This window comes from Osmerus mordax, chromosome 2, assembly GCF_038355195.1.
Source record: "Osmerus mordax isolate fOsmMor3 chromosome 2, fOsmMor3.pri, whole genome shotgun sequence".
Taxonomy (NCBI): domain Eukaryota; kingdom Metazoa; phylum Chordata; class Actinopteri; order Osmeriformes; family Osmeridae; genus Osmerus; species Osmerus mordax.
This window is the reverse complement of record NC_090051.1, coordinates 4,278,098-4,296,177: the sequence shown is the minus strand read 5'-3', so window position 1 is coordinate 4,296,177 and position 18,080 is coordinate 4,278,098. Positions and strand designations below refer to the sequence as shown.

Sequence of the window (18,080 nt, the reverse complement as noted above, 5' to 3'; positions counted from 1 at the left end):
AATAAGACTGTGTGTTAAAAAAGAGAATTTAATGAAATTAGTGAAGGGTTAGGGTAGTTAGTGTAGGTTAGTGTTATAGTAAGATGAGATAAGTGTTAGTTAATAGGTAATAAGATTCTTATCAATGAATATGTGTTCCAAAGACTCATTTGCTAAGGCCTTGTTACCTATTAAATAACACTTATTACAAACACCTGGATCTATAGTGTTACTTCCCCTGCTAATGTTGAACATTCCACTTACAGGCACACACACACACTCTGCAACACAGTATCGTATGTTCCCATTGGGACACTCATCTCTAAGGTCTGGCTGTTTTTTTGCATGTGTGTCAGAGTGTGTTTATCTGGCTGTGTGGGATGGTGGGGTGGGGGAGGGGGGGGGGAGGGGTGGGGGTGAGGGGCGGGGGGAGGGGGGGGGTAGGGGGGGATTATAAAACCTGTTCCAGCATTGTAATCACCCAAGGTCTCCGCACACACTGCCAACGACACACACATCTCGACAAACAGACATGTATCTAATGAGTCCCTGGGTGCACTGTACTGTACTGTCCTAATGCACAGCCCTTCTGTTGCAGGCAGAAGTACAAGAGCACTTCTCAGAGGTAAGTATTCATCTCACTGCCAACACATGTACTACAGTCATAATAAACACCATCAATCTGTGTGTGCGCATCTTTGCCGGTGCGTGCCTGGGTATGTGTGTGTGTGTGGCTGTGTGGGTGCGTGCCTGCTTGTGGGTGTGTGTGTGTTTGTACCTGTGCGTGCCTGCATATTGTGTGTGTGTGTACCTGGGTGTGCCTGGGTGTGTGGTTGTGTGTGTGAGCATTTTGAGCCCAGATGGAGCCCATCCTGTGAAGCATAATCACAGGACTGCAGAATTCATCAAATGGTTTTCACACACACCCACACACTTTACATAGACACACACACAAACACACACACTCGCAAACACACACACACACAAGCACGCAAACACACGCACCAAGTCCCTCTCCCTCGCTGAATTAAGTATTGTGCTCTTTGCTGTTAGAGGGCTCTTTGATGTAACTGGAGGTGAAGAGCTGCTCATCTATCCCACCCCAGCTGTCAATCACCTGAGGCCTGGAAACCCTCCAATGAAGGGCCTGTGGGCGTGTCTTAGAGCTGGCATGCATCCCTCGGTCTGCCTCACGCACACTCTGATCATGTGCTGTAGTCCTGCTGTGAGGCCAGCACACTCTGTCCACATGCATGCACACGCACACACGCATGCACATGCACGCACACGCACGCACACACACACACACACACATGCACGCGCACGCATGCACACGCACTTGCACAACCACCTTACACACACTTCCGTGCACTTCCACATGGACGTACACGTAAACACACTTCCACACGTACTTACACACACTTACACACACGGCCCAACACTTCCGTGCACACACTTCCACACACACTCACAAACAGCATATACACGTAAAAACACACGCACGTAACCGGAGTAACACAACGGCACCCACACACATATAGACACACTAATTGCAAATGTGTATAAGTGTGCCTGTGTGTGGAGGTGTGTAGGTTGGTGTGTACGTGTGTTTGTGAGTGTGTGTGTGTCTGCCTGTGTTATTTAGCCAGTTTAGGAGTGCAGCTTGAATTGGTGTGGGAGGATACTTTTGGAGTGGCAGGCACTTATCCCTAACCCTTCCTCATTCCTCTGCTGTCTTTGTTCATGAGTGTGTGTGTGTGCTTCTGTGTGTGTGTGAGCACATTAGTGTGCGCGTGTCCATGCGCGTGAGAGTTTGCGTGTGTGTGTTCTCCGGCCAGAGTGGCTGGTGTTTCCTGGCAACGGCCTGTCCTCTCCTGGTTGTTATTCGCACGCTCTGCAATGATTGGCAGATGCGAGCATCCAGCCAATCACAGCCGGGCGGATGTTAGCGTCTTAATGACAATGTTGTTTACCTTGTTGGCTGAAGCTCCTTCGAGGTAAGTGACATACACGTCAGGCAGCTCAAATAGGACATTTGACATTTCAGACGTTTCACACTTTGCTGGAGGATTGCGTGATAGCTGTTTACATTTCGTCATTTAGCAGACGCCCTATTTATCCAGAGCGACTTACAGTAAGTACAGGGACATTCCCCCCGATGCAAGTAGGGTGAAGTGCCTTGCCTAAGGACACAACCGGCACGGCCGGGAATCGAACCAACAACCTTCTGATTAATAGCCCGACTCCCTAACCGCTCAGCCGTCCGACTCCCTGTTTCCCACAGTCCGTGACCATGGCCGTTGGCATGACAGGTGTTGAAGCACGCGCACCTGCTGGTGGAGGAAGTGTACTGCGAGATCACGGCTTCCCGCTGCCAACAGTGTGCGTGTCACGGCATACGGAAGGCCTACACGTGTCACCACAAGACACAATAAGAGCGCTCACAGTTGTAGCCCTCGGCTGAGAAAGAGGACGTTTGTCTGGATCCTGTCAGAGGATACATCCATCTGTGCTTCCTCGACTCCTAAATGTATCAAATGTGTTTGGGGGAAGGGGGGGAAGGGGGGGGGAGGGAGGGGGGAGGGGGTTGTTTCCCTCATCGACGATTGTCATGGCAACACTTGTGTTATTTTAAAGTGTTGGACACAGCAGATGGGGGTGGGGGTGTGGGCGGAGGGTGTAATCACAGGCAGTGATCTGAGGTAATTATGGCCAGCCATGCCACGAGAGAGGCTTGTCCGTCGGGGGATATCATTCCATGGGTTCTAACCGTTCAATATTGGCTGTGGGCTCTCTGTGATTTGACTGCATGTGGGCCTGTTCTCCCAGAAAACCTTGGACCGCGCCCCACCACAACACGCCACAAACTCTCTCTGATCTCAGAAACACTGATCATTGTCTCAGAACTCTGAACCCGGTCCAGATTCAAGTACAAAGCCTGCTTCTCTCTGTGTAATATCATTATAAATGTATTACCATGGCGATTTGGCGTTGTGTATCCAGTAAACATCTCTAGATGAGCATGTGTCTTTGTGCTTGGCACCCAACAAGGATAACAGCATAGTAAAATAATCATGATGACAAACATCCAATTATGGGAGTCAGGTGGCTGAGCGGTGAGGGAGTCAGGCTAGTAATCTGAAGGTTGCCAGTTCGATTCCCCGCCGAGTCGAATGACGTTGTGTCTTTGGGCAAGGCACTTCACCCTACTTGCCTCGGGGGGAATGTCCCTGTACTTACTGTAAGACGCTCTGGATAAGAGCGTCTGCTAAATGACTAAATGTAAATGTAATTATAGACGTAGGCTCCTCTGCGCTCAGCCAATAGCAGAACTCTTCTGGCTCAGTCAGGGCTTGGCAGTGACTTGAAAGGACAGCCAGATCCACACACACACACACTAACATTACTTACACACCTCCTCGAACCTGTGCTGTGCATCTCGTTTTCCGCTCTCCGGTCCAGCAGTGATCAGTGCTGCGTTCCTCTGTGTTCCTCGCTGGGTTTCCCGTGGGGTCGTTCATGCTCTTGTAAATCATCAGGTCATCTGTGCTCAAACAGAGTTTCCATGCTTTGATGTTGGCCAGTGAAGTGAGACTTGGTTGTTCTCTGAAGAACACACAGTACACACACAGTACACACACACACACACACAGAGGCACATTCCATACACATGCACTCACACTGTCGTTCACATACAGCTGGACTTGGGGAAAGCAGTTCTGTGTTAAAGCTCCATGCATCTTCCTCACAGTCAGATGGACAAAACATCTCAATATGATTAGCTTTCCCCCCCCCACTCTGCTATGTCAACATGCTAACGCTCAACACTGTGTTTGCATGTCTGTGCGTGTGTGTTTGTGTGTGAGTGTGCACGCGTGCATGTGTGAGTGTGTATGAGTGCACGTGTGAGTGTGTTTGCGTGCGTGTGTGTTTGCGTGCATGTGTGAGTGTGCAAAAGAGGTGAGAGCTCAAAGATAAGAAGCAACTGCAGAGGTGTTTCACCAGAAGTAGTGTTCAGTAATGGATCTCACACACCCCACACGTACACACACACACACCCACGCACACACTCAACCTCAGATCCACACTGGTCTAATGAGAGAAGGAAAAGACAGAGAGAGAGACAGAGAAGAGAGCAGGAAAGAGAGTTAGAGGGAGGGCTTCCGGACATCCAGGAGAGGAAGGCTCTTCCCTCCTCCTCCTCCTTCCCATCCCCCTCCTCCCCCTCCTCCTCCCCTCCTCCACCTCCTCCTCCCCCTCCTCCTCCTCCCCTCCTCCCCCCCCCCCTCCTCCTTCCCATCCTACTCCTCCCCTCCCCCTCCCCCTCCACCCTCCTCCTTCCCATCCCCTTCCTCCCCCCCCCTCCTCCTCCTCCTCCTCCTCCCCCTCCTCCCCCTCCTCCCCCTCCCCCTCCTCCCCTCCTCCTCCCCCCCCTCCTCCTCCCCCCTCCTCCTCCTCCCCCTCCTCTTTCGAAGTTTCGTGTCCTGGCCAGTCCGTCCCACCGAACAGCCAGAGGGAGAAAGGCAGGGCCAGCAGCAGCCCCACAGCCCCTCAGGCAGACTCCCTCAGAGAGGCTGAGAGTAGAGGCTGAGAGTAGAGGCTGAGAGAGGAACAGGCTGAGATACAGACAGCCAGTGAAGCTGAGAGGCTGGGAGGAGCCCCAGCAGAGACAGCAACAGCAGGAGGGTCTCGTAGAGGCTGGAGGAAGCTGGGAGGAAGGGAAGAGCTCCAGGGCCGTGTCAGAGGGCCGTGTCCAAGGCAGAGCCCTCCTGGCTGGCTGGGGTCTGGAGGTCTGTACATGGAGGAATATGTGACCGTTAGGAGGAAAGTGCTCGCCAGGCCTGTCTTCAGGTAAGTCCTCTGAAAATCAGCGTCTTCTCTCCGAACGCTCACCCCTCACGTCCCACCGCTTAAGACCCTCACATCTTATCTCCCCTTCAACTTTCCCCACTTAACCCCCACCCCTGCCTCCACGCTAATTTCTGCACTCTACAATTGTCGACCCCTCAACAACCAGCATTCAGCTTTTCCCCCTTACCTCCTAGCCATCACCCCCCTTACCTCCTAGCCTTCACCCCCCTTACCTCCTAGCCTTCACCCCCCTTACCTCCTAGCCTTCACCCCCCTTACCTCCTAGCCTTCACCCCCCTTACCTCCTAGCCATCACCCCCCTTACCTCCTAGCCCTCACCCCCCTTACCTCCTAGCCCTCACCCCCCTTACCTCCTAGCCCTCACCCCCCTTACCTCCTAGCCCTCACCCCCCTTACCTCCTAGCCATCACCCCCCTTACCTCGTAGCCTTCACCCCCCTTACCTCCTAGCCTTCACCCCCCTTACCTCCTAGCCCTCACCCCCCTTACCTCCAAGCCCTCAGCCCCCTTACCTCCTAGCCCTCACCCCCCTTACCTCGTAGCCTTCACCCCCCTTACCTCCTAGCCTTCACCCCCCTTACCTCCTAGCCCTCACCCCCCTTACCTCCTAGCCCTCACCCCCCTTACCTCCTAGCCCTCACCCCCCTTACCTCCTAGCCATCACCCCCCTTACCTCCTAGCCTTCACCCCCCTTACCTCCTAGCCTTCACCCCCCTACCTCCTAGCCTTCACCCCCCTTACCTCCTAGCCCTCACCCCCCTTACCTCCAAGCCCTCAGCCCCCTTGCCTCCTAGCCCTCACCCCCCTTACCTCCTAGCCCTCACCCCCCTTACCTCCTAGCCCTCACCCCCTTACCTCCTAGCCTTCACCCCTTACCTCCTAGCCCTCACCCCCTTACCTCCTAGCCATCACCCCCCTTACCTCGTAGCCTTCACCCCCCTTACCTCGTAGCCTTCACCCCCCTTACCTCCTAGCCCTCACCCCCCTTACCTCCAAGCCCTCAGCCCCCTTACCTCCTAGCCCTCACCCCCTTACCTCCTAGCCCTCACCCCCTTACCTCCTAGCCCTCACCCCCCTTACCTCCTAGCCCTCACCCCCTTACCTCCTAGCCCTCACCCCCCTTACCTCCTAGCCCTCACCCCCTTACCTCCTAGCCCTCACCCCCCTTACCTCCTAGCCCTCACCCCCCTTACCTCCTAGCCCTCACCCCCTTACCTCCTAGCCCTCACCCCCCTTACCTCCTAGCCCTCACCCCCTTACCTCCTAGCCCTCACCCCCCTTACCTCCTAGCCCTCACCCCCTTACCTCCTAGCCCTCACCCCCCTTACCTCCTAGCCCTCACCCCCTTACCTCCTAGCCCTCACCCCCCTTACCTCCTAGCCCTCACCCCCTTACCTCCTAGCCATCACCCCCCTTACCTCCTAGCCCTCACCCCCTTACCTCCTAGCCCTCACCCCCCTTACCTCCAAGCCCTCACCCCCCTTACCTCCTAGCCCTCACCCCCCTTACCTCCTAGCCCTCACCCCCCTTACCTCCTAGCCCTCACCCCCTTACCTCATAGCCCTCACCCCCCTTACCTCATAGCCCTCACCCCCCAGTTGGTTCATCCTTCCCTGTTCTTCCCTGCGCTTGGTTCTGATTGTCGGAACCGTAAATTGTTACCGGACTGACGTTCTGATGACCTAGAAGAATGACCAGGCCGGGCACAGTTTTGTGTGTTGTGACTCCACACTTAAGAGTTTGATGGTTATGACCATTAGTACTGGCAGCAGGCATTTAGCCTAAGTCCCTCTCTCACTATCCCCCCCCCTTCCACTTGATCACCCAACACCCTCTGCTGTCCCTCTGGGGGTTCATGGGAAGTAGTTTTTTGGCAGGAAGACTTGTAAAGACTCTCTTTGTACCATATCTCCGATCCGTTGTTTACAGTTGAGCATATCCCAGGATGCACAGCAGAGCGCGATGACATCAGCAGGGGGTCACGGCTCTGCGAGCCAAAAACATAACTCAGCTGACACACACACAAACACACACCCTTCCCAGCATGGAACACTTTTAGAACTGGCCTCCCGCAATGCACTATGGGACTGGTCAGGGGGTCAGGGTTGGAGAGCGGGCCAAGAGGACTACAATGGAGAGAGTCCGACCAGACTCACAGACCATAATAACCGCTGCCTTCCAGAGTGCGATCTGAAACATACCTCAGGGAGCACGGCATGTTATCCTTGGCTGCCTCTTAGATCACTCTCGGTTCGAAAAGCATGAAGTGACATCAATGGTTCCATTGACGCGAGGCCTTTCGAAGAGCTGATGAAGCTGGAGATTAGAACGAGGAGAGAAAGGGAGAGAGAGAGATTTCCCTCTAAGGAAGAGAGAACTTCAGGAGGAGGAGAGAGAGATAAATGCTCGAATCGTTTTCTCTTCTCTTTCCTCTCTCTCTTTCTATGAGCGTCTCTCTCCCTGCCTACGTTTCCCAGGTATCTCTCTCTCCCTGCCTACGTTTCCCAGGTATCTCTCTCTCCCTGCCTACGTTTCCCAGGTATCTCTCTCTCCCTGCCTACGTTTCCCAGGTATCTCTCTCTTCCTGCCTACGTTTCCCAGGTATCTCTCTCTCCCTGCCTACGTTTCCCAGGTATCTCTCTCTCCCTGCCTACGTTTCCCAGGTATCTCTCTCTCCCTGCCTACGTTTCCCAGGTATCTCTCTCTCCCTGCCTACGTTTCCCAGGTATCTCTCTCTCCCTGCCTACGTTCCCCAGGTATCTCTCTCTCCCTGCCTACGTTTCCCAGGTATCTCTCTCTCCCTGCCTACGTTTCCCAGGTATCTCTCTCTCCCTGCCTACGTTTCCCAGGTCTCTCTCTCCCTCTCTCTCTTTGCTCTCATTCTCTCATTCCCTTTCTCTCCCCCCGCCCCAGCTCTCTCTCTCTCCCTCCTATCCTCCCCTCTCTCTACACTGTTTCTCATTCTGCTGGGAGAGGACCTCCCAGTAAGAGGGCTGCTCTGGATCTGTCCTGGCCTGTTGACAGAGGGGCGACGCTCATCACAGATCACTTGGTCTGTTTTTGGAGCCACAGTTAACTTCTGTTTATGCATTTGGACAACCTGGGGTGAGAGAGCAGGTAGGTTATTTACGGGAGATAGGAAGAAGGCAATTGGCCAACAGGGGCGAGAGGAAGAAGGCAATTGGACAACAGGGGAGAGAGGAAGAAGGCAATTGGACAACAGGGGACAGAGGAATTAGGCAATTGGACAACAGGGGAGAGGGGAATAAGGCAATTGGAAAACCAGGGAGAGAGGAAGAAGGCAATTGGACAACCGGGGAGAGAGGAACATTACTGTTGTCCAACAGCTATTGGACAACAGGAGACAGAAAAGGGAGGCTGTTGAATAGTTGAGAGGACACGCCACACAATAGCAGACTTGAGAACAAGTGGGTGTCGAGAGCGTGCCTGCCGAATGACGTCACACGACCGGGCTCCTAATGTCATTGAACCCCCCCCCCCCCCCTCGTGACGAACAACGGCTTACAGAACTCCAGGCAGCAGCACTTGAATCCCGAGCCCCAGCAGCGTGCGGTGTGAGTCTGCAGGGTGGTGCTGTGAGTCGCCGTGGCTGTGGAGGGTTCAGCTGCTGTGTGACGTCATGTCTCGGTGCGCCGCAGCGTGACATCACCTGACATCACCTGACATTTACTCTGCGGCAGAGAGAGCGTGAGGGCGGGGCTTCGCTCCGCGGCTGTCGATCGCCCTTCTTATCTCTCGCACGATCGACAGGGGCCGGCTCACGGGCACTTGCACGGACACACAAGCGCACGCTCACTCGCAAGCACTAGCTTTGTTTGTGGGTTCTATCTCCGGGACCCTGGGACTAGCACAGCCAAGTGAGGAGAGCTGTTGGTCAGCGACCACCGCACACACTCACACACACACACACAAACACACACACATACTCACATACTTTCACAAAGCTATGCTTTTTAGTGTAGATTCTACAGGTATATTGAGAGGAGCTGATATGATATCTGATGGGAAGCTAATGAAATGAGATTTTCTCCCCTGGTCTCACAGCAAACATCCATGACTGTTTGTTTGTGTGTGTGTGTGTGTGTGTGTCACCACCTGCGGGTTTTAATGAACCTATCAATATTCGTAAATGAAAACCCATACATTCACTCACAGCCACACACAAGCACATACACACACACACATACAGACTCTAATTTAACGGCTGCTCTCTGTTCCTGGTGTGTGTGTTTGTGTTCAGGTTGCGGTGTCTGGTGAAACAGCTGGACAAGGGAGAGGTGAATGTTCTGGATCTGAGGAGGAACATAGAGCACGCTGCCTCCGTTCTAGAGGCAGTCTACATCGATGAGACCAGGTAGGTACTGTCTGTCTGCCTGCCTGCCTGCCTGCCTGCCTGTCTGTCTGTCTGTCTGTCTGCCTGTCTGCCTGTCTGTCTGCCTGTCTGTCTGTCTGTCTGTCTGTCTGCCTGTCTGCCTGTCTGCCTGTCTGCCTGTCTGCCTGTCTGCCTGTCTGTCTGCCTGTTTGTCTGCCTTTGGGCCATTATAGTCGAGATCACATACGTGCACCACACACATACATGCACCACACACACACACACACACACAAACACATCCAAACACACATACCCACACTCTCGCATATCTGTACAAACCAGCTTGGCTTAGCTTTGCTGCTGTGTCTTGACAGCCTGAGTTTATAAAGACAAAGTTGAACACTTGAGAGTGAAAATGAAATGACTTTCTCTTTGTGCCTGCAGATCAAAGCTGTTCCATTGTGTGCATGCATGCACAATGCGTGTGTGCGTGTGTGTGTGTGTGGTCGCCCGTCAATCTTTCACTCCTCATTACCAAGACATCCTGAGGGGTAGAACAGTTCATCCATCTTGCCAGGCATGCGTGTGTGTGTGTGTGTGCGTGTGTTTGAGGGAGAGGGAGAGAGCGAGAGAGACAGAGAAAGAGACAAAGAAACAAGGAGAAGCCCTGTGATTCGATCATATAGGTATAATTGTGTTTCCTCATCACAGCTTCATTTTCACGGTGGATAGCTTTCCCCTCCTTCGTCGCGGGGTAGGGATGTCAGGGCTCTGCGTCGGGCCATTTCCCTCAGTTAGGATCTAACCTAATGGTTACATTCTACAATCACATCAGGGATGTCATCTGACGTCCGTATTACAATGGTTCACAGTTCCTCCTGAGAGAACTCTCTCTCTCTCCTCTCTCTAGCCTTTGTCTCTCTCTCTCTTTCCATCTGTCTAGCTTTGTCTCTCTCTGTCTCGTTGTCTCTCTCTGTCCCCCCCCCCTTCTCTCTCCTGTTTCGATTCCGCTGTGAAAGAAGTTGTTTATTTCTCTGTGCCTAACTGTCTGGTATATGTGTAGCAGCAGTATGACTCACTGGGAGGAGGGAACAGCCAGCCAGCCAGCCTGTTAATCAGTCACTCAAATGTCCAGGCAGTTAGCCTGCCAGTCAGTTACAGGCGGTCAAGTCTGCTTGGCCAGTAAGCTGCCCTCATTGGCTGATGCCACGGCGCTGCATGTGATTGACATTCAGTGTCTCCTCCCCTAGGCGTCTCCTGGACACGGAGGATGAACTCAGCGACATTCAGGCGGACTCCGTGCCATCCGAAGTCCGCGATTGGCTGGCCTCCACCTTCACCCGGAAGATGGGTGTGGTCCGGCGGCGCCCGGAGGAAAAGCCCAGGTTTCGCTCCATCGTCCACGCCGTGCAAGCTGGGATCTTCGTAGAGAGGTACCTGGGAAACGTAGGCAGGGAGAGAGAGGCACCTGGGAAACGTAGGCAGGGAGAGAGAGGTACCTGGGAAACGTAGGCAGAGAGAGGTACCTGGGAAACGTAGGCAGGGAGAGAGAGATACCTGGGAAACGTAGGCAGGGAGAGAGAGAGGTACCTGGGAAACGTAGGCAGGGAGAGAGAGGTACCTGGGAAACGTAGGCAGGGAGAGAGAGGTACCTGGGAAACGTAGGCAGGGAGAGAGAGGTACCTGGGAAATGTAGGCAGGGAGAGAGAGGTACCTGGGAAACGTAGGCAGGGAGAGAGAGGTACCTGGGAAACGTAGGCAGGGATAGAGAGGTACCTGGGAAACGTAGGCAGGGAGAGAGAGATACCTGGGAAACGTAGGCAGGGAGAGAGAGAGAGGTACCTGGGAAACGTAGGCAGGGAGAGAGAGATACCTGGGAAACGTAGGCAGGGAGAGAGAGGTACCTGGGAAACGTAGGCAGGGGGAGAGAGGTACCTGGGAAACGTAGGCAGGGAGAGAGAGATACCTGGGAAACGTAGGCAGGGAGAGAGAGGTACCTGGGAAACGTAGGCAGGGAGAGAGAGGTACCTGTGAACGTAGGCAGGGATAGAGAGGTACCTGGGAAACGTAGGCAGGGAGAGAGAGGTACCTGGGAAACGTAGGCAGGGAGAGAGAGGTACCTGTGAAACGTAGGCAGGGAGAGAGAGGTACCTGGGAAACGTAGGCAGGGAGAGAGAGGGGGAGGTTGCCTGTCCATCTCCCAAAACTGTCCATGGTTGAACAACCAAACACCTTTGCCTTGCCACTGAGATCCTGAAACATTATTTCCGAAATGTGATATTCAGCCTCCCTCCAGAGATCTGGTGGCTCTCTAATTACCATGGCAACTGTTCCAGCTTGTCACACACACCTGTTGTTCATAGAGTCTGTGTTCAGACCGTATGTTAGAGCAGAGGGAGGAATGAACATTACATGAGAGAGGAGAGGAGTAGGAAAAGGAGGAGAGGAGTCGGAAGAGGAGGAGAGGAGAGAGAAGAGGAGAGGAGAGAGAAGAGGAGAGGAGGACAGGAGAGGAGAGAGAGAGAGAGAGAGAGAGAAGAGGAGAGGGGAGAAGAGGAGGAGAGGAGAGGAGAGGAGAGGAGGAGAGGAGAGAGAAGAGGAGAGCAGGAGAGGAAGTATAGGAAGCTTGACTCGTGTCAAACTTCGTTCGGTTGCTGCTGCCAAACGGCCGGGCCTCAGATACCGACTGCTCTCCTCTTCACTGTCCTCCTTCCCCCTCTCTCTCTCTCCCTCCTTCCTCTCCCTCTCCTCTCTCTCCCTCCTCCCATTCTCCTCTCTTCATAGAGCAGGCTCGACGAAAGTATTTGGATTAGAGGCTAGAACAGACTCAATTTGATTGGGTGAAAGCACCAATGGTGGGTGAAGACCAGTTAACAAAAGAGCATGACTAGACAGAGAAGTAAGTACAGTTGTAAATGAAGTCCTTGTATGCTGTCGCACTGTGATGATGTCAGTGCTTACATGCTGTCCCACTGTGAAGATGTCAGTGCTTACATCCTGTCCCACTGTGATGATGTCACCAGGATGTACAGACGGACATCCAACATGACAGGACTGACATACCCTCCTGCCGCCCTGGCTGCACTGAAGGTACACACTCACACACACTCACACTCACACACCACATGCATATGTAGCCGGTGTAGATCAGGTAAACTCACCTGCACAGGCCACCTGCACCAGAGAATGTCTAGGTTTTTGTTGGCGTAGCTGGTAGTGGTTGTGCTTGGGATGTCGGACACACACACACAAACCACACATACACACACCACACACCACACTCATATACCCCCCCCCCACACACACACATACTGCACACACTTCTCAAATTGAGCCTTCAGGCAGTAATGAAGTATAATGAAATGGCAATGAATATTGGCCTGCAGACATCATTCTGGCAGACACCTTACATCCTCGAGGTGTGCTTGTTGAAGCCATGTATGTCATTGTTGTGTACCTGCAGGATGTTGACAGGTGGACCTTCGACGTGTTTGCTCTGCACGAGGCCTCCGGTGAACACGCCCTCAAGTTCCTGGTCTACGAGCTGCTGACCCGCTATGACCTCATCACTCGCTTCAGGGTCTGTCCCTCTCTCCTTATCGCCCGCTCTCTCTTTCTTTCTCTGTGTCATTGTTTGCATATTGATTACTATTATCCTTCTGTCCCCTACAGACAGACAGACCCAATCCGAGCATCTCTGTATAGGCATTTGAATTAGATTGACGCACGATGCCCATATTTGGCCATATATGGGGAAGTAGCTCTTAGTGTGATTACAAGATCAGAATGAAGCAGAAACAGGAAGTGTGGCACGTGTCTCAACAGCTAGCTGCTGTTCTCTGTGTTCAGCCGGCACATCAGGATGTGTCTCCAGCTAGCTGCTGTTCTCTGTGTTCAGCCGGCACATCAGGGCAACTGGAGCACTCGGAGCCCCAGCAAGGCCCCAACCATTACTTCCAAGGTTCACTTACTCTCCCCCTCCTCTTCCTCCCCCTCCATTCCTCTCTTCCCGCTCCTCCTCCTCCCCTTCCCCCTTCTGCCATCGTCATCCCCCCTTTTGTACTCCTCCTCGTTTGCTCACTCATGTTCATGCCCTCGTCTTCCTCTCTGCCCCTTCGTCCAGTATGTCCTCCTCCCCTCCTTCCCCTCGTCCCCTCCTTTCCCTCCTCCACCCCCCTCTCCTCCTCCCCTCCTTCCCCTCGTCCCCTCCTTTCCCTCCTCCACCCCCCTCTCCTCCTCCCCTCCTTCCCCTCGTCCCCTCCTTTCCCTCCTCCACCCCCCTCTCCTCCTCCCCTCCTTCCCCTCGTCCCCTCCTTTCCCTCCTCCACCCCCCTCTCCTCCTCCCCTCCTTCCCCTCGTCCCCTCCTTTCCCTCCTCCACCCCCCTCTCCTCCTCCCCTCCTTCCCCTCGTCCCCTCCTTTCCCTCCTCCACCCCCCTCTCCTTCTCCCCTCCTTCCCCTCGTCCTCTCCTTCACCTGTCCTCCACCCCCTCCCCTCCTCCACTCCCTCTCCCCCTCCAGATCCCTGTGTCCTCCCTGGTGTCCTTCGTGGAGGCTCTGGAGGTGGGCTACAGCAAGCACAGGAACCCCTACCACAACCTGGTCCACGCAGCCGACGTCACTCAGACAGCTCACTACTTGATGCTGCACACTGGGGTCATGGTAAGTCACACACACACGCTCACGCCCACTGTGAATAGTCTTTTTCTAAGTTAGCTCTGTGTGTGTGTGTGTGTTTGGCGTGTATGTATGTGTGTGTGCATGTCTCTGTGTGTTTGTGTGTGTTTGGCGTGTGTGTGTATGCATGTCTCTGTGTGTGTGTGTGTGTGGGTGTGTTTGGCGTGTGTGTGTATGTGCGTGTGTGTGCATGTCTCTGTGTGTTTGTGTGTGTTTGGCGTGTGTGTGTATGTGCGTGTGTGTACATGTCTCTGTGTGTTTGTGTGTCGTGGTGCAGCACTGGCTGACTGAGCTGGAGATCCTGGCCATGGTGTTTGCTGCGGCCATCCATGACTTTGAACACACAGGAACCACCAACAACTTCCACATCCAGACCAGGTCAGTCTTCCACACACACCAACACACACACACACACACCAACACACACACACGCACACACACACACTGTGGTGTATCCCTGCAGGTCTGAGGTGGCCATCCTGTATAACGACCGGTCGGTTCTGGAGAACCACCACGTGAGCGCCGCCTACAGGCTGATGCAGGAGGACGACACGAACATCCTGGTGAACCTCAGCAAGGACGACTGGAGGTCGGGACACACACTGATGCATCCCACGCACACACACACACGCTAATGCATCACACACATTGTTTATGTGTGTGTGTGTGCAGGGAACTGCGGGCGCTGGTGGTGGAGATGGTGATGAGTACAGACATGTCCTGCCACTTCCAGCAGATCAAGACCATGAGGAACCTGCTGCAGCAGCCACACTGGTAGGCAGGTGACCCTGACCCCTGACCATGACACCTGACCCCTGACCCCTAACCATGACCCCTGAACCTGACCCCTGACCCCTGACCATGACCCTGGAACTTGACCCGTGACCCCTGACACTGACCATGACACCTGACCCCTGACCCCTAACCATGACCCCTGAACCTGACCCCTGACCCCTGACCATGACCCTGGAACCTGACCTGTGACCCCTGACACTGATCATGACACCTACACTTTGACCCCTAGCCATAACCCTTGGACAACAACCCCTGACCTCTGAACCCTCTGACCACCCACCTCTGATCCTGGTACCACCATCTAAGCCTAAAGGCCGAATTATACTTCTCCGACTCCGTTACGGACAGACGGACGGATGGAGTCGGACGGATTGGTTGAATTTATAGTACTCCGAAGGCTGTGGGTGCTGAAAACAATTCACCACCAGAAGAGTAGGTGGCGCAACAGTTTTTTGTAAGTCGTCGTCGAGTGTTTATTTACCTAGGTTATCGAGAAGTCGGAGCAAATGTACAAATTAGCCGTTTCATCAATAAAATACGCACATTTTCAGCAACTACACTGCCCATTTCTCGTCACATTTTAATTCAGATGCTGATTTACATGTACTGTTTAGCTGAAATATGAATTGTAAAAACTTACAGCAATGGTGGTCAAAGGATTCTGTTCGTCCTGTTTATCACGGCAACCCCGCCCCCGCCCCTTACGCAAGCGGTTCTTAATACGGACCAATCACAGCCAAGGGGTATCCGTGAAATGACAGACGGACAGACGGATAGTCAGGAAAATCAGGAGGTGCACGTAGAGCTCTCCGAGGGGCTCGGAGAGGGCACGGAGAGGGAGTTCCTCGTCGGAGAGGGCGTTCCCTGTGTCCGTCTCCATAAAAACTGAGAAGTATAAATCGGCCTTAACCAGAATGTGTGTGTGTTTCAGTGTGGACAAGGCCAAAGCCCTGTCTTTAATGCTGCACGCTGCAGACATCAGCCACCCAGCCAAGGCCTGGCCCCTACACTACCGCTGGACACACAGTCTCATGGAGGAGTTCTTCAGACAGGTACACACACACACACACACACTCATACACACAGACACACACATACAGACACATACACACACATACACATTCAGACACACACATACACACACATACACACATACACACACTCCGACGCAGACACACACACACACTCATGCACGCTCACACACACACACATACATGTGCAGACTCACTCATGTCCTGTCTGTGCTGTAATCAATGTGGTCTGCAGGGCGACAAAGAGGCGGAGCTAGGCCTGCCCTTCTCTCCTCTGTGTGACCGCAAGGCCACCATGATCGCCCAATCACAGATCGGTGAGGACCACCTGCCTCGATAGACCACACACCTGTACCTCTGCCTGCCTCTATAGAACGCACACCTGTACCCCTGCCTGCCTCTATAGAACGCACACCTGTACCCCTGCCTGCCTCTATAGAAGACACACCTGTACCCCTGCCTGCCTCTATAGAACACACACTTGTACCCCTGCCTGCCTCTATAGAAGACACACCTGTACCCCTGCCTGCCTCTATAGAACACACACCTGTACCCCTGCCTGCCTCTATAGAACATACACCTGTACCCCTGCCTGCCTCTATAGAACACACACCTGTACCCCTGCCTGCCTCGATAGAACACACACCTGTACCCCTGCCTGCCTCTATAGAAAACACACACCTGTATTCCTACCCCTCTCCCAGTCTGCCTCTAACTGTTCGGTGTCTCTGCATCGGGCCATGCTTCAGAGGAGCATGACAGCTGAACACTGCCATCCAGTGGACAATAGAGAGCTGGTCAGATAGAACTCAGAAAACCTTGCAGAAAAACAGACGATTATTTACAATTGAAGGTTTTTATTTCCTTCTCTTCATCCATCCCTTCATCCATCCCTACATCCGTCCCTCCATCCGTCCTCAGGCTTCATCGACTTCATCGTGGAGCCCACCTTCTCAGTCCTGGTGGACACCACAGAGAAGATCATGTCTCCTCTCATAGAGGAAGCTGTCAAGTCGCAGGACTCTGGTCCATGCAGGTCCAGGTAAACACATACCTTCATCACTGCACTGGACTCACTTCCCAAACCGCTGCTCCTCCCAGCCTGACAGGCAGCGATTCTATTGGTTGTTTCAGCCTGACAGGCAGCGATTCTATTGGTTGTTTCAGCCTGACAGGCAGTTATTCTATTGGTTGGGTCAGCCTGACAGGCAGCGATTCTATTGGTTGTTTCAGCCTGACAGGCAGCGATTCTATTGGTTGTTTCAGCCTGACAGGCAGCGATTCTATTGGTTGTTTCAGCCTGACAGGCAGCGGCTCTGTGACGGTGGAATCGGTCCAGAGGCATAGTGGACGGGGTTGTGGTCCTGATCAGGTGACCTCCGACTACTCGCTGGCGGGCATTGACCTCCACCATGTGCGCCTCCTGCTGTCTGAGGTCATCCGAAACAACAAGGAGCGCTGGAAGGAGCTCTCTGTACAAGGTACGACCACTGGACTGGACGAGAACACAACTGTGCTTTGCTGGACTGCAAATGTGCTGTGCTGGACTACAAATGCACTGTAGTGTAGTACACCACACTGCTGGTTATTATAGCACGATGTGCTGCTTTAGACCGTACGTACTACAGTGGTCAAAACAACATGGAGCTCTGTAACTCAGACTAAGCTACCGTTGATCACTGGTGTGTTTTCAATAGAAGGTATGTAATAAAGTCCCCACATGTGTGTGTGTGTATGTGTGTGTGTAGAGCTGGCCAGCAGAGAGAGGGAGGAGAGGTGTCCAGACGTCACAGAGGTCACAGAGGTCAGTATCCTCCAATCAGACGACTCGCCCACTCACACCAATCAGCTGAACGATACAGACTCCAGACCCGCCTCCCCGTCCCCATCTGATGACACGCAGAGCCGGTCGCCCGGTTTCGCCCCTCCAGAACGCTGGAACGGTAGGAGCGATTCTAAGACGTTAAAAAAAAACTTCCGGTCCAACAGCCAAGATGGGTCTTTCCTCCTCATCTTAGCTGAGGTGTGTTGTCATGGTGATAGCTCGGTAGGACGCGTTGTCATGGCTACTGTGTTTGCAGGGGAGGGGCCTGGAGTGGTCTTTGAGGAGGAGGAGGAGGAGGAGGAAGAGGATGGAAAAGACTGACACCACGCTGCCACGATGAAGAGGCTGCCACGGCAAAGCCTGTCTGCCTGTCTGCCTGTGTGTCCACCTGCCTTTCTGCCTGTTTCTCTGTCTGCCTGCCTGCCCGTCATTCCGTCTGTCTGTCTGTCTATCTGTTTATAGTGTACATTACGTAACATTTCCAGTCTACTGGACTACTATTTATTAAAGACAGAGGTGACAGTCCTCTTTAGACCTCAAACCTGCTGCTGCTTCTTCATTCCCTGTGGC

General features: G+C 53.5%; 1 protein-coding gene across 1 annotated transcript; it reads left to right on the top strand.

The window, feature by feature from the left end:
• The first annotated feature begins 9,117 nt into the window (after positions 1-9,117).
• Positions 9,118-18,036, top strand: pde1a (phosphodiesterase 1A, calmodulin-dependent). Its single transcript, XM_067256568.1, has 14 exons — positions 9,118-9,225; positions 10,434-10,616; positions 12,207-12,273; positions 12,647-12,763; positions 13,704-13,844; positions 14,137-14,237; positions 14,323-14,448; positions 14,532-14,633; positions 15,586-15,706; positions 15,921-16,002; positions 16,607-16,727; positions 16,985-17,166; positions 17,434-17,628; positions 17,767-18,036. The coding sequence occupies exons 2-14, from the start codon at positions 10,531-10,533 to the stop codon at positions 17,829-17,831; spliced, it is 1,506 nt and encodes a 501-aa protein (XP_067112669.1). The 5' UTR covers positions 9,118-9,225; positions 10,434-10,530; the 3' UTR covers positions 17,832-18,036.
• Positions 18,037-18,080: the final 44 nt, after the last annotated feature.